An 18,593-nucleotide genomic window follows, 5' to 3' on the forward strand; every position below is an offset into this window, starting at 1 on the left:
TATATTTTCTTATTTTATATATATGTATAACACAAATGATATATAATAAAGTAAATAGTTTAGCTTATGACACTTTAACAAGATAGTACAATAACAGGAGATTATAGATTATAGATGGGGCTCTGCCTGTAATGTAGCTGAAGTAAAATATTTTAATGCTTGAAGTAGGGTGGAGTAACATTTTAGTAAAAAACACGGAAGCATTCCTAAGTGCATTCATATTATAAATGACAATAGCGCAGTGTGCTGGGGTATAGCAAATGGGAAAGGGAGCAACTAACATTAACCCATCCTCCCCCAGAGTTCAAACGACCCCAAATATGGACATGGGATTATGGTAAGGATAGATCTCCACACCAAAGTAAATATTTTATACCAAATGAAGTAAGTCCCAGCCGTAATTAGTACATAACCAGCGTAAGTATTATATGGCTTAATAATAGATATGGCCCTTAATGTGGGGTTGGGGGCACAAATGTATATATAGGCTATTACCCATAAGCCCAATAGCGTGCCTGCAAAAGTTCATCCTATTCCTATTTTGATAGCCGAAGGGGTTAGTACATGTTCCGTAGCAGAGATGAATGTATAGAAGAACAGTGCCACAGGTAATCTGAAGCGAACTGAGAACAGTAGAAGACAACGTTAATGCTAAATATCCTGAGTGTTTTAGCAGGCTTTCAGGCATTATGTGTAGGGATAGTTCAGCCAATACCTGCCTTAACGGTTCTAGCACTATACCAAGGATCTGTCCTCACTATCAAATGGAACCGAGTACTGGAGGGCAAATTGAGTGGGCTATCTCGGTCGTACCTCCCGGCCACTATTTTAGCAAATAGCTGTGTAGCAAAAACGTCTCTCTTTTCCTCCACAACAGCCGTTTCCGCCGGAATGCTTGGGGACTTGTAGGGCTCGCAGCAGCCAGTGACTGTGCCACGTTTTAGCAATTGCATGGTTAGATAGATCACGGGGCTGTGTATCCATGAACATGTTTGGCAGCTCTACACGCCAGCCCTCCTCCCCCGTGCTCCGCGTGCAGTCTTTCATGTCTGCCAGCTCAGACAAATGGGGCAAAGTGTCAGACTCTCTCCACCGTCTCGCAGGGCAACTAGTGACTGGGGTCAGCTCCCTTAGGGACCGCTGCAGCAGCTCCACATCTTCAGGTATGTGCGGTTCCTCGGCCGTGGTCTGTACAGCATGCTGACTTGTCGCTACGTTTGGGTCAAAGATAGATTTGCCGTTTTCATGCCGAGTTTGAGAACCTATTGTCTCCTCTGTTACTGCAGTATTTTCCCCCTGAAGGCTGGGCAAGGTTGATGCCTGCGGCTGCTCCAAGGCTTTCTTATTCTGGGGAGACATAGAACGGAATGACTGTTCAATAACATTGCAGATTTTAATTCTGTGTTCTTCCAAAAGCAAGGCCAGCTCAGCTAAACAAGTCTGAGTGTTCTCCATTAATTTGTGAAGGCTGCGCACTTTAGGCACAGTTAGTTGTGGGGACAGCACAGTTAGTTGTGGGGACAGTGTTGAGGCTTCGGTTGTAGGGGAAGGCCCCAAAGTTAGCAGTCCGGTACTGAGGGCAATTAAGCCGTGCCCCAATCCAATACCCTAAATCTCGGATCAGGTCACCTACAGACAAGTCTCTCCACTACTTTAAGTAGAATATTACTCAATCTGCTTACAAAAGTTGATATAATGTGGAGAAAACTTGAGGAGCTGAAGCTCAGTGCGACCATTAAGATGGCCGCCGCCCGGAAATCCCATTAATACACTTTTTACCTCTGTGATTACCTTGTATCTAAGCCTTTTCTGACAGCCCCCTGATCACATGACTTTTTATTTTTTATCTATTGAATTTAATTTTATCCAATAAGTGCAGTGTCTGCCACAACCAACAGACATGAGTACAGTATTATCTATATGGCTCAAATGAACTAGCACTCCCATGTTGTGAAAAGCTAATAAAAAGCATGTGATAAGAGGCTGTCTTTAGTGGCTTAGAAACAGGCAGAAATTTGGAGGTTTAAAGGTTATAAACTATATTAATATAACAATGTTGGTTGTGCAAAGCTGGGGAATGGGTAGTAAAGGTGTTATCTATCTTTTTAAACAATGACAATTTTAGTGTTGACTGTCCCTTTAAGTAGGTACTTGTATACCACAGCTGATACTTATACAAAGTTTATTAAATCTGTACATGACATAAGTTTTATATATATATATTTGGATCCATCAGGAAAAATAGTTTGGATATCCAGACTGATTCTCTTTATCCTTCAAGGGTTTTGTTCTCTTTGAAGCAGAGTCCTGCTTATTGACCAGCGGTCCTATCTCATGTTGCCAAAGATCCTTCTGAGGCGGCAGCCTTTAGTAAAAAGGATTTTGTGGATAAGGGAATAATTAATCCCAGTACCTGTGTAACCTCATTGACAAGATTTTTTACCCGAATCAGTTCATTGTCCAAAGGGATTTACAGTCCTGTCCTGGATTTAACATCTCTAAAGATGTTGGTCATGGTTCCCACTTGTAAAATTGAAACATTCCTCACTGTTTTTACCCTTCATCCAAATGGTCAATTTATGGCTAGTATAGATCTCTTCTTAGCTGCACATCCCTATACACAGGGATTACTTTCAGTTCCTAAGGTTTGTATATCTGCAAAACTTTGCCAGTTAACCACCCGTGTTGGATGAAATCTTGCCAGTGATCGGAATCAGGACATTTCAGTTGCTCCTTATCTGAATGACATACTAGTACAATTTTATTTACTGTTATTAGCTATTGCTCATACTCTCCAGTTTCTATCTTTCTTCAGGACCATCGTTGGAGTATTGATGTACCCCAAAGGCTCATTGTATACTGCTAAGGGTAGCATTTACAGGAATCCTAGTAGACTCAATCCTTATGCATCTAGTTTCCAGAATAAACCTTGCAATGTAGGTTTCACAGAGTGTGTCTCATCCTTCAATGAACTACCTTCTGTCTGCTACTTATGGTAGCTGCTTCAGCCACAGTTTATTTTGCCACTTTTCACTCTAGATGACTTTTAATGGCTTGCTACCTCATGGTCAAAGAATTATTTACATTTGGCATACTGATTGCTTTGGATTTTCTGTCAGTCAATCTTTTTCTTGAGGACACAAGGTCTATCTTCGACCCTTGAGACATCCTTCCTTCGTTATTCTTGGCCTATTGTGCTGACAGATGCCAGTCTCTCTGAATTTCTCGAAGAGTGCAAGGATTTTGGTTTTCTCTAGAGGCAAGGTTACCAATCAACATTCTGGAACTTTAAGCAATATTCAGGCTCTTAACCCTGGCCCCTATTGAAGGAGGAAAGGTATATCTGTTTCCAGTCTGACAACATCTCGGCGGTGTCCTACATAAATTATGTTTCCACTGGCCATGCAGGAAGTGTCTAAAACTATGTCTTAGGCAGAGAGGACTCTTTGCTCCCTATTGGCAATTCACATACCAGGTGTGAACAACTCGGAGGTGGATCATCTCAGTGGTCTATCGGTCCATTCAAGAGAGTGGTCTCTCCATTAGAACATTTTCGATCACTCAGAGATGAAAATGGTCTTATATGACATAGATCTGATTTATCTTTCATTTAAATCACATACTTCCAAGCTATTGTGCGAGATCAAAAGATTCAAAGGCTCGACTAATAGATGCCTTGGTGTGTCCATGGGACTTTCATCTAGCATACCCATTTCTAAGAATCATACTTGAACCATACAGGAGTTAACGTCAGAAATGTTAATTGCTCCAGCCTGACTCCGCAGGACTTGGTATGCAGATATAGTGCAGATTCTTCTTGTGCTCCATTGCTCTTCCTCTGAGCAGGCTGGTCCTGGTCGGGCACTGGTTTCTGTTCCTCAAGGTCTATACCATTTACATGGTGCTGGTATATCTGGCTGACTGGTTGGGTGGGGAGTTCTCTCTCAGATGAGAAGTTCGTTATGCTATGGTTCCTCTTTCAGTACAATAATTCTTTCCCTTTGGATAGTGATTTCCATGGTGAGGAAAACCATGAGAGTTTAATTATTTTTGGTTTGAGACTCTGCCCTTGACTGGGCTAAGAGGGGAGGCTTTTACGTTCATTAACGTCAGGCTGGTTCTCGTTGATTCTTTTTGGGTGGGGCATCAAGGGGTTTGTACTCAGTCCTCTTGGTTTTGTTCCTGTTTGTTGGTAGGGTTCCAGAAGCGGATCCTGCTAAGAAGTGTTCCGAAGGCTCTTTGACCTCGGAGCTAGTTTTCTCCATTCCTAATTGGACTGGAGGTTTAGATGACTCCTTAAACATCTGGGGTACAAGGTTAGGGTGGTTTTTTATCTCCCATATGGTATTCTTTTTAGCCTACTCTTTTTTGAGGTTTTTGACCTCAGTACCTCTTCCTAAGGGGTTGAGGTATCTTAGGCTTCCTTTTTCCCTTTCTGGAGATGGTTGGTGCGTCATCGGTTCTGGAAGTTCGGGCGTTTTCAGCCTCTTTTCTTCCTCATGTTGCTTCTCGTCTGCTCCCATGTTTTTGGGGGCTCTGGAGAATGTGTGGGTCTCCTTTTTGTCCTGGAGCTACCCTTGTTACGACATATTGGTTTGATATGTCATTTCCTGTGATATTGATGTTCAGTAATCTCTTTGGCCCTTGTAATATTTCAGACTCTGTTGCAGAGGTGCTCTATTTCTTGCCAGCTTCTTAGCTGTTGGTCTTGGGGGTATTGTCCCTCAAGTCATGAGGAGTTATATTCTCTGTCTCTGGGATGCTTAGTAAACGTCCAGTGTCCTAGGACCTTTGGATGTGGCTGCAATTGCATCTCCTAGGGTTCTCCATATGAGGTATTCCTATGGTTCCTCAGGGGTTCCTAGTTTGTGGCCGGCTCCGGTTTCCAGGTGCCCGTTTTTTTTGGACATGGTCTAGGATATCTGACCGGAACTCCTAGTTGGATCCTGAGTGATTGAGTCCTTAAGGTTCTGAGACATCCGCTTGCTTTTTCAGGTGTTGTGTCTTCTTTTATTGGAGGCTTGGAATGGCCTGATGGCTAGTATAGCTACCTAGCAAGCAGGAGATTGTTCTCTTATTACTGCCTTTTCTACTTTATAGGTGGGCTCACTGGCTGTTTGTTTGGTTCTTGTGCCGGCTGTTGCAGCCACATGGTGCCTCTTCAGTCGGGTCTTCAATCGGGTCTGTTTGACTCACGCTCTGTGTCTGTGGGTGGGTGAGCAGTTGTCTCTTGCATTTCCCTCCCCTTAGGGGGATTAGGATATACCACAGTATCCACCTGACGCACGGAGGTGGGTCCCTCTGTCTTGTGTGTACGATGTCATGTAGGGGCGGATTCTGGTACTGTGCTCACACTGTTGTTTCAGTGTGGTCTCCCTTTTGTCTGGGAGTATACCTTCTTGTTGGGAAGGGATCTGGGTTCTGGAACCCGAGATTGTACTATGTTCTGTTCTGGCTTGGTAGTTTAGCATGCCAGTCTTGTTACATATGGTTGGGGTTTGCCTACCCTTCGCTACTGTTTAGTCCTTTTTGGAGTTCTGGGTGGTAAGGGGAATTATTTATTTCCCTATCTTCGGACATGCCAGTCGTTTTGGTGCTGGGTCTATTGCCTCAATGAAGCAGTCCATGTAGCCTAAGGGTTGGCTTTGGGCTTTGCAACTCAAGGGTTGTTGGTTGGAATCCAGCTGCTGGTGCTCGTTATCCTTTTGTCGGTCTGAGGCCTGTTGGCTCAGTTGAGCTTTGACCGTGTTTCTGCTCCAGATCTTTTGATCTCTCCATAGGTGGAGCTTAGTGGAGTTTCTTACTCAGCAGGGAGCTGTTTTTTATCTGCTGGGTTTTGGATGCTTTCCGGCTTTCCCTCTTTTTTGCCTGGGAGTGAGTTCTTGCATTTTCCTGGAAGGTTCCCTCTGTGGGAGTTTCCTGCTGCAGTTCCTAGCTTGATAGGCTAGTGTGTTTTGTGACTGGTGTCTACTAGTCTTGTGTCGCAGCGTTGGAGCCGGAGCTTCATTTGGAGCAGAAGTGCTTATGGTGCTAATTTTAGGCAGTTCTGGGGACTATCTGGTTATTCGCTCTTTCATGAGTGCGGACTGTACCCTGTGTGAGGTGTGTAATCTACCTTGTCCCTCTGGGTTTTCATTGGGACGTTTCATGGTCCTTTGGACTTTCATTCAGATAGGGGTAGGGTTTTGTTTCCCTCCCTTCTGTTCAGTCGTTGGAGTTTATTCTCTATACATTCTTTATCTTGTTGCAACCTTGGGTTGCGCTTGATTTTTGCTGATGGGCAGTTACTTAGTCCTTTCAGTTTTTCTCTTTTTTTGCTCTGTACAGCAGTTTTTTTGTCAGGTTTGGGTAATTTCAGGCTGTGGTGCCCTTCGAATGGGCCGCCTCTTCTACCCGCCCTTTTTTTGCATTTATTGTCCTCTATAGTTTGGGCATTGTTTTCCCAAAAGTAATGAATGCAGCTGTGGACTCTCCCCGTTTAAGAAGAAAAACATAAATTATGCTTACCTGATAATTTTCTTTTTACGTTTTTTATGGGTGGCGGACGTGTTTTAGTTTTTTATTCTTCTGGCACCTTTTTTTCACCTGATATTTCTCCAACATAGGTGTGTCCGGTCCACGGCGTCATCCTTACTTGTGGGATATTCTCTTCCCCAACAGGAAATGGCAAAGAGCCCAGCAAAGCTGGTCACATGATCCCTCCTAGGCTCCGCCTACCCCAGTCATTCTCTTTGCCGTTGTACAGGCAACATCTCCACGGAGATGGCTTAGAGTTTTTTAGTGTTTAACTGTAGTTTTTCATTATTCAATCAAGAGTTTGTTATTTTCAAATAGTGCTGGTACGTACTATTTACTCAGAAACAGAAAAGAGATGAAGAATTCTGTTTGTATGAGGAAAATGATTTTAGCAACCGTAACTAAAATCCATGGCTGTTCCACACAGGACTGTTGAGAGCAATTAACTTCAGTTGGGGGAACAGTTTGCAGTCCCTTGCTGCTTGAGGTATGACACATTCTAACAAGACGATGTAATGCTGGAAGCTGTCATTTTCCCTATGGGATCCGGTAAGCCATGTTTATTACGATTGTAAATAAGGGCTTCACAAGGGCTTATTTAAACTGTAGACTTTTTCTGGGCTAAATCGATTGATTATTAACACATATATTAGCCTTGAGGAATCATTTTATCTGGGTATTTTGATATAATAATATCGGCAGGCACTGTTTTAGACACCTTATTCTTTAGGGGCTTTCCCAAAGCATAGGCAGAGTCTCATTTTCGCGCCGGTATGGCGCACTTGTTTTTGAGGACAGCATGGCATGCAGCTGCATGTGTGTGGAGCTCTGATACATAGAAAGGTCTTTCTGAAGGCATCATTTGGTATCGTATTCCCCTTTGGGCTTGGTTGGGTCTCAGCAAAGCAGATTCCAGGGACTGTAAAGGGGTTAAATATAAAAACGGCTCCGGTTCCGTTATTTTAAGGGTTAAAGCTTCCAAATTTGGTGTGCAATACTTTTAAGGCTTTAAGACACTGTGGTGAAATTTTGGTGAATTTTGAACAATTCCTTCATACTTTTTCGCAATTGCAGTAATAAAGTGTGTTTAGTTTAAAATTTAAAGTGACAGTAACGGTTTTATTTTAAAACGTTTTTTGTGCTTTGTTATCAAGTTTATGCCTGTTTAACATGTCTGAACTACCAGATAGATTGTGTTCTGACTGTGGGGAAACCAAGGTTCCTTCTCATTTAACTATATGTATTTTATGTCATAAAAAAATTTAGTAAAAATGATGCCCAAGATGATTCCTCAAGTGAGGGGAGTAAGCATGGTACTGCATCATCCCCTCCTTCGTCTACACCAGTCTTGCCCATACAGGAGGCCCCTAGTACATCTAGTGCGCCAATACTCCTTACTATGCAACATTTAACGGCTGTAATGGATAATTCTATCAAAAACATTTTAGCCACTATGCCCACTTATCAGTGAAAGCGCGACTGCTCTGTTTTAGAAAATTCTGTAGAGCATGAGAACGCTGATGATATGGTTTCTGAAGGGCCCCTACACCAGTCTGAGGGGGCCAGGGAGGTTTTGTCTGAGGGAGAAATTTCAGATTCAGGAAACATTTCTCAACAAGCTGAACCTGATGTGATTACTTTTAAATTTAAGTTGGAACATCTCCGCGCTCTGCTTAAGGAGGTGTTATCCAATTTGGATGATTGTGATTATCTGGTCATTCCAGAACCACTATGTAAAATGGAAAAGTTCTTAGAGGCCCCGGGGCCCCCCGAAGCTTTTCCTATATCCAAGCGGGTGGCGTACATTGTTAGTACAGAATGGGACAGGCCCGGTATACCTTTAGTACCTCCCCCCATATTTATAAAATTGTTTTCCTATAGTCGACACCAGAGAGGACTGATGGCAGACAGTCCCCAAGGTCGAGGGGGCGGTTTCTACTCTACACAAACGCGCCACTATACCCATAGAAGATAGTTGTGCTTTCCAAGATCCTATGGATAAAAAATTAGAAGGTCTGCTAAAGATGTTTGTTCAGCAAGGTTCCCTTCTACAACCAATTGCATGCATTGTCCCTGTCACTGCAGCCGCGTGTTTCTAGTTTGAGCTAGGAAAGGCGATTATTAGTAATTCTTCTTCTTATGAGGAGATTATGGACAGAATTCGTGCTCTTAAATTGGCTAATTCTTTCACCCTAGACGCCACCTTGCAATTGGCTAGGTTAGCGGCGAAAAAATTCTGGGTTTGCTATTGTGGCGCAGAGCGCTTTGGTTAAAATCTTGGGCAGCGGATGCGTCTTCCAAGAACAAATTGCTTGACATTCCTTTCAAGGGGAAAACACTCTTTGGCCCTGACTTGAAAGAGATTATCTCTGATATCACTGGGGGCAAGGGCCACGCCCTTCCTCAGGATAGGTCTTTTCAAGACCAAAAATAAACCTAAGTTTCGTCCCTTTCGCAGAAACGGATCAGCCCCAAGGGCTACGTCCTCTAAGCAGGAAGGTAATACTTCTCAAGCCAATCCAGCCTGGAGACCTATGCAAGGCTGGAACAAAGGAAAGCAGGCCAGGAAACCTGCCACTGCTACCAAGACAGCATGAAATGCGGGCCCCCGATCCGGGACCGGATCTGGTGGGGGGCAGACTCTCTCTCTTCGCTCAGGCTGGGGCAAGAGATGTTCTGGACCCTTGGGCGCTAGAAATAGTCTCCCAAGGTTATTCTCTGGAGTTCAAGGGGCTTCCTCCAAGGGGGAGGTTCCACAGGTCTCAGTTGTCTTCAGACCACATAAGAAGACAGGCATTCTTACATTGGGTAGAAGACCTGCTAAAAATGGGAGTGATTCATCCTGTTCCATTAGGAGAACAAGGGATGGGGTTCTACTCCAATCTGTTCATAGTTCCCAAAAAAGAGGGAACGTTCAGACCAATCTTAGATCTCAAGATCTTGAACAAGTTTCTCTAGGTTCCATCGTTCAAGATGGAAACCATTCGAACACTTCTTCCTTCCATCCAGGAAGGTCAATTCATGACCAAGGTGGATTTCAAGGATGCGTATCTACATATTCCTATCCACAAGGAACATCATCGGTTCCTAAGGTTTGAATTCCTGGACAAGCATTTCCAGTTCGTGGCGTTTTCTTTCGGATTAGCCACTGCTCCTAGGATTTTCTCATAGGTACTAGGGTCCCTTCTGGCGGTGCTAAGACCAAGGGGCATTGCTGTAGTACCTTACTTGGACGACATTCTGATTCGAGCGTCGTCCCTTCCTCAAGTAAAGGCTCACACGGACATTGTCCTGGCCTTTCTCAGATCTCACGGATGGAAAGTGAACGTGGAAAAGAGTTCTCTATCTCCGTCAACGAGGGTTCCCTTCTTGGGAACTATAATAGACTCCTTAGAAATGAGGATTTTTCTGACAGAAGCCAGAAAAACAAAACTTCTAGACTCTTGTCGGATACTTCATTCCGTTCCTCTTCCTTCCATAGCGCAGTGCATGGAAGTGATAGGTTTGATGGTAGCGGCAATGGACATAGTTCCTTTTGTGCGCATTCATCTAAGACCATTACAACTGTTCCTGCTCAGTCAGTGGAATGGGGACTATTCAGACTTGTCTCCGAAGATACAAGTAAATCAGAGGACCAGAGACTCATTCCGTTGGTGGCTGTCCCTGGACAACCTGTCACAAGGGATGACCTTCCGCAGACCAGAGTGGGTCATTGTCACGACCGACGCCAGTCTGATGGGCTGGGGCGCGGTCTGGGGATCCCTGAAAGCTCAGGGTCTTTGGTCTCGGGTAGAATCTCTTCTACCGATAAATATTCTGGAACTGAGAGCGATATTCAATGCTCTCAAAGCTTGGCCTCAGCTAGCGAGGGCCAAGTTCATACATCAACCATCAGGGGGGAACAAGGAGTTCCCTAGCGATGGAAGAAGTGACCAAAATCATTCTATGGGCGGAGTCTCACTCCTGCCACCTGTCTGCTATCCACATCCCAGGAGTGGAAAATTGGGAAGCGGATTTTCTGAGTCGTCAGACATTGCATCCGGGGGAGTGGGAACTCCATCCGGAAATCTTTGCCCAAGTCACTCAACCGTGGGGCATTCCAGACATGGATCTGATGGCCTCTCGTCAGAACTTCAGAGTTCCTTACTACGGGTACAGATCCAGGGATCCCAAGGCGGCTCTAGTGGATGCACTAGTAGCACCTTGGACCTTCAAACTAGCTTATGTGTTCCCGCCGTTTCCTCTCATCCCCAGGCTGGTAGCCAGGATCAATCAGGAGAGGGCGTCGGTGATTTTGATAGCTCCTGCGTGGCCACGCAGGACTTGGTATACAGATCTGGTGAATATGTCATCGGCTCCACCATGGAAGCTACCTTTGAGACGAGACCTTCTTGTTCTAGGTCCGTTCGACCCACTCCAGCTGACTGCTTGGAGATTGAACGCTTGATCTTATCAAAGCGAGGGTTCTCAGATTCTGTTATTAATACTCTTGTTCAGGCCTGAAAGCCTGTAACCAGAAAATTACCACATAATTTGGTATATCTGTTGGTGTGAATCTGCAGGATTCCCTTGGGACAAGGTTAAGATTCCTAAGAGTCTATCCTTCCTTCGAGAAGGATTGGAAAAAGGATTATCTGCAAGTTCCTTGATGGGACAGATTTCTGCCTTGTCTGTGTTACTTCACAAAAAGCTGGCAGCTGTGCCAGATGTTCTAGCCTTTGTTCAGGCTCTGGTTAGAATCAAGCCTGTTTACAAAATTTTGACTCCTCCTTGGAGTCTCAACCTAGTTCTTTCAGTTCTTCAGGGGGTTCCGTTTGAACCCTTACATTCCGTTGATATTAAGTTATTATCTTGGAAAGTTTTGTTTTTGGTTGCAATTTCTTCTGCTAGAAGAGTTTCAGAATTATCTGCTCTGCAGTGTTCTTCTCCTTATCTGGTGTTCCATGCAGATAAGGTGGTTTTGCGTACTAAACCTGGTTTTCTTCCAAAAGTTGTTTCTAACAAAGACATTAACCAGGAGATAGTTGTGCCTTCTTTGTGTCCTAATCCAGTTTCAAAGAAGGAACGTTTGTTGCACAACTTGGATGTAGTTCGTGCTCTCAAATTTTACTTAGCAGCTACTAAGGTTTTCAGACAAACTTTGGCTTTGTTTGTTGTTTATTCTGGTAAACGGAGAGGTCAAAAAGCAACTTCTACCTCTCTCTCCTTCTGGATTAAAAGCATTATCCGATTGGCTTATGAGACTGCCGGACGGCAGCCTCCTGAAAGAATCACAGCTCACTCCACTAGGGCTGTGGCTTCCACATGGGCCTTCAAGAACGAGGCTTCTGTTGATCAGATATGTAAGGCAGCGACTTGGTCTTCACTGCACACTTTTTCTAAATTTTACAAATTTGATACTTTTGCTTCTTCTGAGGCTATTTTTGGGAGAAAGGTTTTGCAAGCCGTGGTGCCTTCCATTTAGGTGACCTGATTTGCTCCCTCCCTTCATCCGTGTCCTAAAGCTTTGGTATTGGTTCCCACAAGTAAGGATGACGCCGTGGACCGGACACACCTATGTTGGAGAAAACAGAATTTATGTTTACCTGATAAATTACTTTCTCCAACGGTGTGTCCGGTCCACGGCCCGCCCTGGTTTTTTTTTTAATCAGGTCTGATAATTTATTTTCTTTAACTACAGTCACCACGGTAACATATGGTTTCTCCTATGCAAATATTCCTCCTTTACGTCGGTCGAATGACTGGGGTAGGCGGAGCCTAGGAGGGATCATGTGACCAGCTTTGCTGGGCTCTTTGCCATTTCCTGTTGGGGAAGAGAATATCCCACAAGTAAGGATGACGCCGTGGACCGGACACACCGTTGGAGAAAGTAATTTATCAGGTAAACATAAATTCTGTTTTCTCCTACTGTTTCCTTGTTCCCTCGGCAGAATGACTGGGGTATTAGGGAAGTGGGGGAGGTATTTAAGCCTTTGGCTGGGGTGTCTTTGCCTCCTCCTGGTGGCCAGGTTCTGAATTCCCAAAAGTTATGAATGCAGCTGTGGACTCTCCCCGTCAGAAAAAAATAAAATTATCAGGTAAGCATAATTTGTTTTTCATCAGGATCTCAAATCTCTCTGCTTTTACTGGTGTGGAACCTGAACGCCTAGTTTTGAGACTTAGAGGTCTTGCAGATCTGTTATTGAATCTTTGATTCAGGCCACAAAGCCTATAACACAAATGTTTTTATCTCTGCATCTGGAAGGCATTTTTAAATTGGCGTTCTTCCAGAAGGTTTTCTTGGTATTCCTTTAGAATTCCTAGACTTCTTCAGTTTTTTACAGGATGGCTTTGACAAGAGTTTGTCTGCTAATTTCTAAAAGGCACATTTCCCTTCCCGATGTTCACTTTTGTCCAGGTATTGGTTAGAGTATAGCCATTTGTGAATCCTATTTCTCCACCCTGGAATCTGAATCTAATTTTCTCTGTATTATTTGTTTAAACCAATGCATTCCCTTGGTATTTATTTTTACCTTGGAAACTACTCTATTTGCAATCTCTTCAGCAAGGAGGTTACCCTTGTATTGTGATTCTCAATTTCTAATTATTCACAAGGAGAAGGCTATAATTTGTCCTAAATATGATTTTACACCTAGGATAGTTTCTGAGGAAAATTTCAATCAAGAAAATCTGGTTCTTTCATTGTGTTCAGATCCTGCTAACTCTAAGGAGCGGCTCTTACATAATCTTGAGGTAGCCAATGCTTTGAAGTTCTGTCTCCATGCTACTAAAGATTTCAGACAAACTTCTAGTTTGTTTTTTCACTACTCTCGGACTCGTAAGGGGCAAAAAACTACTTAGGTAGCATAGGCTTACTTAAAGGCGGGAAAGTCACACCATGTATTCAGCAAAACCTCAGTGTTAAATTCTGAAAAAAGTATGCAGATAAGATATGTTGCAGCTTTGAAAATCTGCTCCAAAGATGCACAATTTATAAAAACCCACAATGTTGCAACTGCTCTTGTAGAAGATTTGCAACATTGTGGGGTTTTAAAAATTATACTTTTTTTGGGGGGGGGGCAGATTTGCAAAGCTGTCTTCTCTGCATACTTTTGTCAGAGTTTATCTCTGAGGTTTTGCTTTTGTGCAAGCAGGTTTTGGCAGGAAAGTCCTTCAGACCAAAGTGTTGGCGAAACAAGAACTGCCAGAAAAAATTGTCCCATCCTTTCCGTAATATAGACCATTGGCTTGGGTATTAATCCCATATGTTATGGAGGACTGTTTACCATCATTTTAGAAAAGAAAGAGAAATGTATCCTTACCTGATAAATGATTTACTTTCGGAATGATGATGATCCACAGGCCTCATCCGTTTCAATGTTTGGGCAACATTTCTAATAAAGAACCTCTACAGACCCTGCTTTCTTTCCTACCTATATGTTTCCTATTTTCTACTCGGCTATACATTAAACTGAGAGGTGGGAGAGATTTTAAGCTCTGTTATGGGTCCTTGACCTCCTAGTGGTAGGAAATATATCCGGGGACTGTGGACTATCACCAGAATTTATCAAGTAAGCATAAATTTTGTTTTTCAAAATGCTGCAAATTGCATAATCTAGCGGTTTAATTTTCAGCTTTTGCCTATGACTGCTTAATACATTTACTTTTAGTGTCAATTTAAGTAACTAAAGCAATGTATGGTTTTTATCTATCATTTCAGGCTCTTGCTATAATGGAAATCGCTCACGGTCCAGATCATCATTACATGTCTGAGATAAAGAAGGAATTAGAACAGTAGATGGATCTATTCAACACCTCCATATAAACAATCATTCAGGAATGGAATTGCTCTACATGGAATGTAGCTTAACCTAATGGAGTCCAACAACTGGTTTATTTATATTTTTGCTCTTCAATATTTATTTGGAAAGACTCTTGATGATGAACTTTAAAAAGTGCTTGAGGAGTTTTTTTTTTTTTAAATTGTTTCCAGAACGGGACCTGAAACTCTGCTTGTCCATTTAAGTTTATTGAAACTACAAAACTAATGATTGTTGGATACCTCTTGTTGGCCTGCTTGATGTTCATATTTGGGCTCCTGAATGAATGCAGCTTTTCCGTGCTATGACAGGATCTGAAATGTGTGTTTCTTTTTTTCATGCACTTCTTTATGGTTTGTTTGGATGAAATGGTTTTGTTTTCTTTTAGATTAAATGCTTCTGCTTTTATGCAAGCCTGCAATGAAATTCTACCAAAGTCTACCTGTAAGTTTTATTTTAAAAAAATGCTAACACCGTAATGTAGTAGTAATAATAAAATCACTTTAAAGTGTGTGTTTGACATAGAAATTTATTTCAAATCTGCACTTTTTTTTATTGATAATTTAATAGTTACAAAGGTTATATAGAGAGCATTTGGGACAACAGTTTGTAACATCCTTTCCCCATTGGGAGACATTTCTAATAATAAAAAGTCTTGATTTATAATTCTAAATTGAGATACTCTTTGGTCGGCTGATATAGTGTTCCTCTCTAAGTCCATAGGAAGGCAGATACATGCAAAAGATAGGCCGTTAAGAAATTAGTTTCAGGTAGCAGTATACAACCTGTCAGCAAAGTGTTGTGAGACATCCAAGAAAAAAACGTCCTTGTGACCAAGTCGTTACTAGTAAAACATAACTTTTATTAAAAGTATAGAGTAAAATTCACAGACCTGGAACAAAAAGTACTGTGTAGTGCTCAGGGCCGCCATCAGGGGGTGACAGGGGTGACTCCTGTCAGGGGCCCCATGAGGCGAGAAAAATTTTTTTTGGCAGCCACCAGTGGGTACTACAGCAGAATGCTAATTGAGCATGGGAAATGTTATTACAAGGAGTAAAGTATTTCATTTTAGAGGATTTCTGAGTGTGCACTATGCACAGTGTGAGACAGACTTGGCACTTTGTTTGTACAGTATGTGCCTGAGTCAGACGGCAGATCACTTTCATTTGCAGAGGAGGTAGGACTTACTTAGCAAATGTTTTTTATTTCTTTGTGCAATTTCGGATTGTAACTTCAGTGTGGTAGTAGTTGTATGGTGGGGCCAGGAGTCCATAAAAACACATTTTTTTAGCAGCAGTGTATTTATGATTATTTGACAATGCTGTAGAAATTCTATATTTAAAACCATGCAGAAATGTTTCCTTCTCAATATACAAATGGTAGGTGCCCTTTTGGCAGATATGCATTTTTATTTATGCAAGGACTTTACAGATGGAAGGAGGCATTTTATCTAAGATTTTTACATCTGCCTAAAATGTTATACTCTCAGACTAAGATTGCTCAGTGTTTGAAATGAGACAGGTTAACTTAAAACTGTTCAGTTTACACTACAGCTGACTTAATTTTGAAATACATACCAACAAGCCTAAATCCTGTGAGGTAGTGGGTGATGATAGTGCGCTTAGTGTAGGGTATTAAACACCTTAACTTATTAGCAGATTCTTCAGGCTACTATAGTGAAAGGTTAAACAAGTGTGAGAGAAAAAAAGTAAGGGCGCTAAAAAAGCTAAAAATACCACTTAAAGCTGACAGATAAATGTATAATAACCAGGGACTTCAATAGAATATTGTGTATTTAATATAGCATAAAAAATGACAAGAACATAAACTTAAAAGGGACGTCTCCCAAGAAATTGCATAAAAATTTTTCAGCATAAAAATATATAGATAATCTTGGATTTAGAACTGGATTTCAGTAAAACGGTGGATACTATATATAAATCAAAGTTCATTCCTTAGGACCTTGCCGTTTGCGAGATACAGTGTCTATATCTAGAGTCAGATGTCAGATATACAAGTAATCTTTATTGCTGATCTATGTAATATTCCCACAATAGAAAATCTTTACTTCATCTGTGATTTAGTAAGTTAGAAACGTCTATATCTTATCTCAAATACTTGGCGACAACTTTACCAGTGGCCGGTCTCTGTCAGGCAACTCCGTGTGTGCTCCACGAGAATCCGACGTCTGACGTCACAGTTTCCACCTCGAGGGCTCGCCTCTATTCAGCCAATTGGAACCTCCGTGGGTCCCTGTCTGTTGATCTGCTGTTGTCCGGTCCGGTTCGTAGTAATTGGGTTATAGTTGGAGATTGCTCTTAGTGCTGTGCACGCAACCTCTTTTTCAGCTATCCGCCAGGGGATAAAAAGTGAAGTAACAACCCGGGTTGATAATTCTTCTGTGTGATGGTAGTTGATTCTTAGATTATGGTATGTGGTACTAGTTTTTCTACGCGTTTCACTCCTTTCAGAGCTTTATCAAGATAAACGGCTCCGGTTTCAACATTTTAAGGGTTAACAGCTTGAAAATTGGGGTGCAATACTTTGAATGCATTAAGACACTGTGGTGAAAATTTGGTAAAGATTGGATAATTCCTTCATAGTTTTTCACATATTCAGTAATAAAGTGTGCCCTGTTTAACATTTAAAGAGACAGTAACGGTTTTGTTTTAAAACGGTTTTTGTGCTTTATTAACCAGTTTAAGCCTGTTTAACATGTCTGTACCTTCAGATAGATCATGTTCTGTATGTATGGTAGCCAATGTGGTTCCCCCTTCAAATATGTGTGATAATTGTGCCATAGCGTCCAAACAAAGTAAGGACAGTACTGTCACAAATTGTAAAGTTGCCCAGGATGATTCCTCAGATGAAGGAAGTAGACATAGTTCTACATCATCTCCTTCTGTGTCTATACCAGTTATGCCCGCGCAAGCGACCCCTAGTACTTCTAGCACGCCAATGCTTGTTACTATGCAGCGATTGACGGCAGTAATTGATAACTCCATAGCTAATATTTTATCCAAAATGCCAGCATTTCAGAGAAGAGACTCACTTCGTTGGTGGTTGTCACAGGATCACCTGTCTCAGGGAATGAGTTTCCGCAGACCAGAGTGGGTAGACCAGAGTGGGTCATTGTCACGACCGACGACAGTCTATTAGGCTGGGGCACGGTCTGGGATTCCCTGAAAGCTCAGGGTCTATGGTCTCGGGAAGAGTCTCTTCTCCCGATAAACATCCTGGAACTGAGAGCGATATTCAATGCTCTCCGGGCTTGGCCTCAACTAGCGAAGGCCGGATTCATAAGATTCCAGTCAGACAACATGACGACTGTAGCTTACATTAACCATCAGGGAGGAACAAAGAGTTCCTTGGCGATGAGAGAGGTATCCAAGATCATCAAATGGGCGGAGGATCACTCCTGCCATCTATCTGCAATTCACATCCCAGGAGTAGACAACTGGGAGGCGGATTATCTGAGTCGTCAGACTTTCCATCCGGGGGAGTGGGAACTCCACCCGGAGGTTTTTGCCCAGTTGACTCAATTATGGGGCATTCCAGACATGGATCTGATGGCGTCTCGTCAGAACTTCAAGGTTCCTTGCTACGGGTCCAGATCCAGGGATCCCAAGGCGACTCTAGTGGATGCATTAGTGACGCCTTGGTCGTTCAACCTAGCTTATGCGTTTCCACCGTTCCCTCTCCTTCCCAGGCTTGTAGCCAGGATCAAACAGGAGAAGGCCTCGGTGATTCTGATAGCTCCTGCATGGCCACGCAGGACTTGGTATGCAGACCTGGTGAATATGTCATCGGCTCCACCAGGGAAGCTACCTTTGAGACAGGATCTTCTAGTACAAGGTCCATTCGAACATCCAAATCTAGTTTCTCTCCAGCTGACTGCTTGGAAATTGAACGCTTGATTTTATCCAAGCGCGGGTTTTCAGATTCAGTGATAGATACTCTGGTCCAAGCCAGAAAACCTGTGACTAGAAGGATTTACCATAAAATATGGAAAAGATATATCTGTTGGTGTGAATCCAAGGGATTCTCATGGATTAAAATTCCCAGGATCCTCTCCTTTCTCCAAGAAGGTTTGGATAAGGGATTGTCAGCGAGTTCTCTAAAAGGACAGATTTCTGCTTTATCTGTCTTGTTACACAAACGACTGGCAGCTGTGCCAGATGTACAAGCTTTTGTACAGGCTTTGGTCAGAATCAAGCCTGTTTACAGACCTTTGACTCCTCCCTGGAGTCTAAATTTAGTTTTTTCAGTTCTTCAAGG

General features: G+C 42.6%; 1 protein-coding gene across 1 annotated transcript in view; it reads left to right on the forward strand.

Annotated features, from left to right (window-relative positions):
- Positions 1-14,826, forward strand: part of SMYD2 (SET and MYND domain containing 2) — a 275,842-nt gene extending 261,016 nt beyond the window's left edge. The window contains exon 12 of the mRNA XM_053712488.1: positions 14,216-14,826. Coding sequence (XP_053568463.1) covers positions 14,216-14,293 — 78 coding nt within the window. The 3' untranslated portion in view covers positions 14,294-14,826. The remainder of the gene's footprint in view (positions 1-14,215) is intronic.
- The last annotated feature ends 3,767 nt before the right edge of the window (positions 14,827-18,593 follow it).

The sequence above is a fragment of the Bombina bombina genome, chromosome 4, assembly GCF_027579735.1.
Source record: "Bombina bombina isolate aBomBom1 chromosome 4, aBomBom1.pri, whole genome shotgun sequence".
Lineage (NCBI taxonomy): Eukaryota > Metazoa > Chordata > Amphibia > Anura > Bombinatoridae > Bombina > Bombina bombina.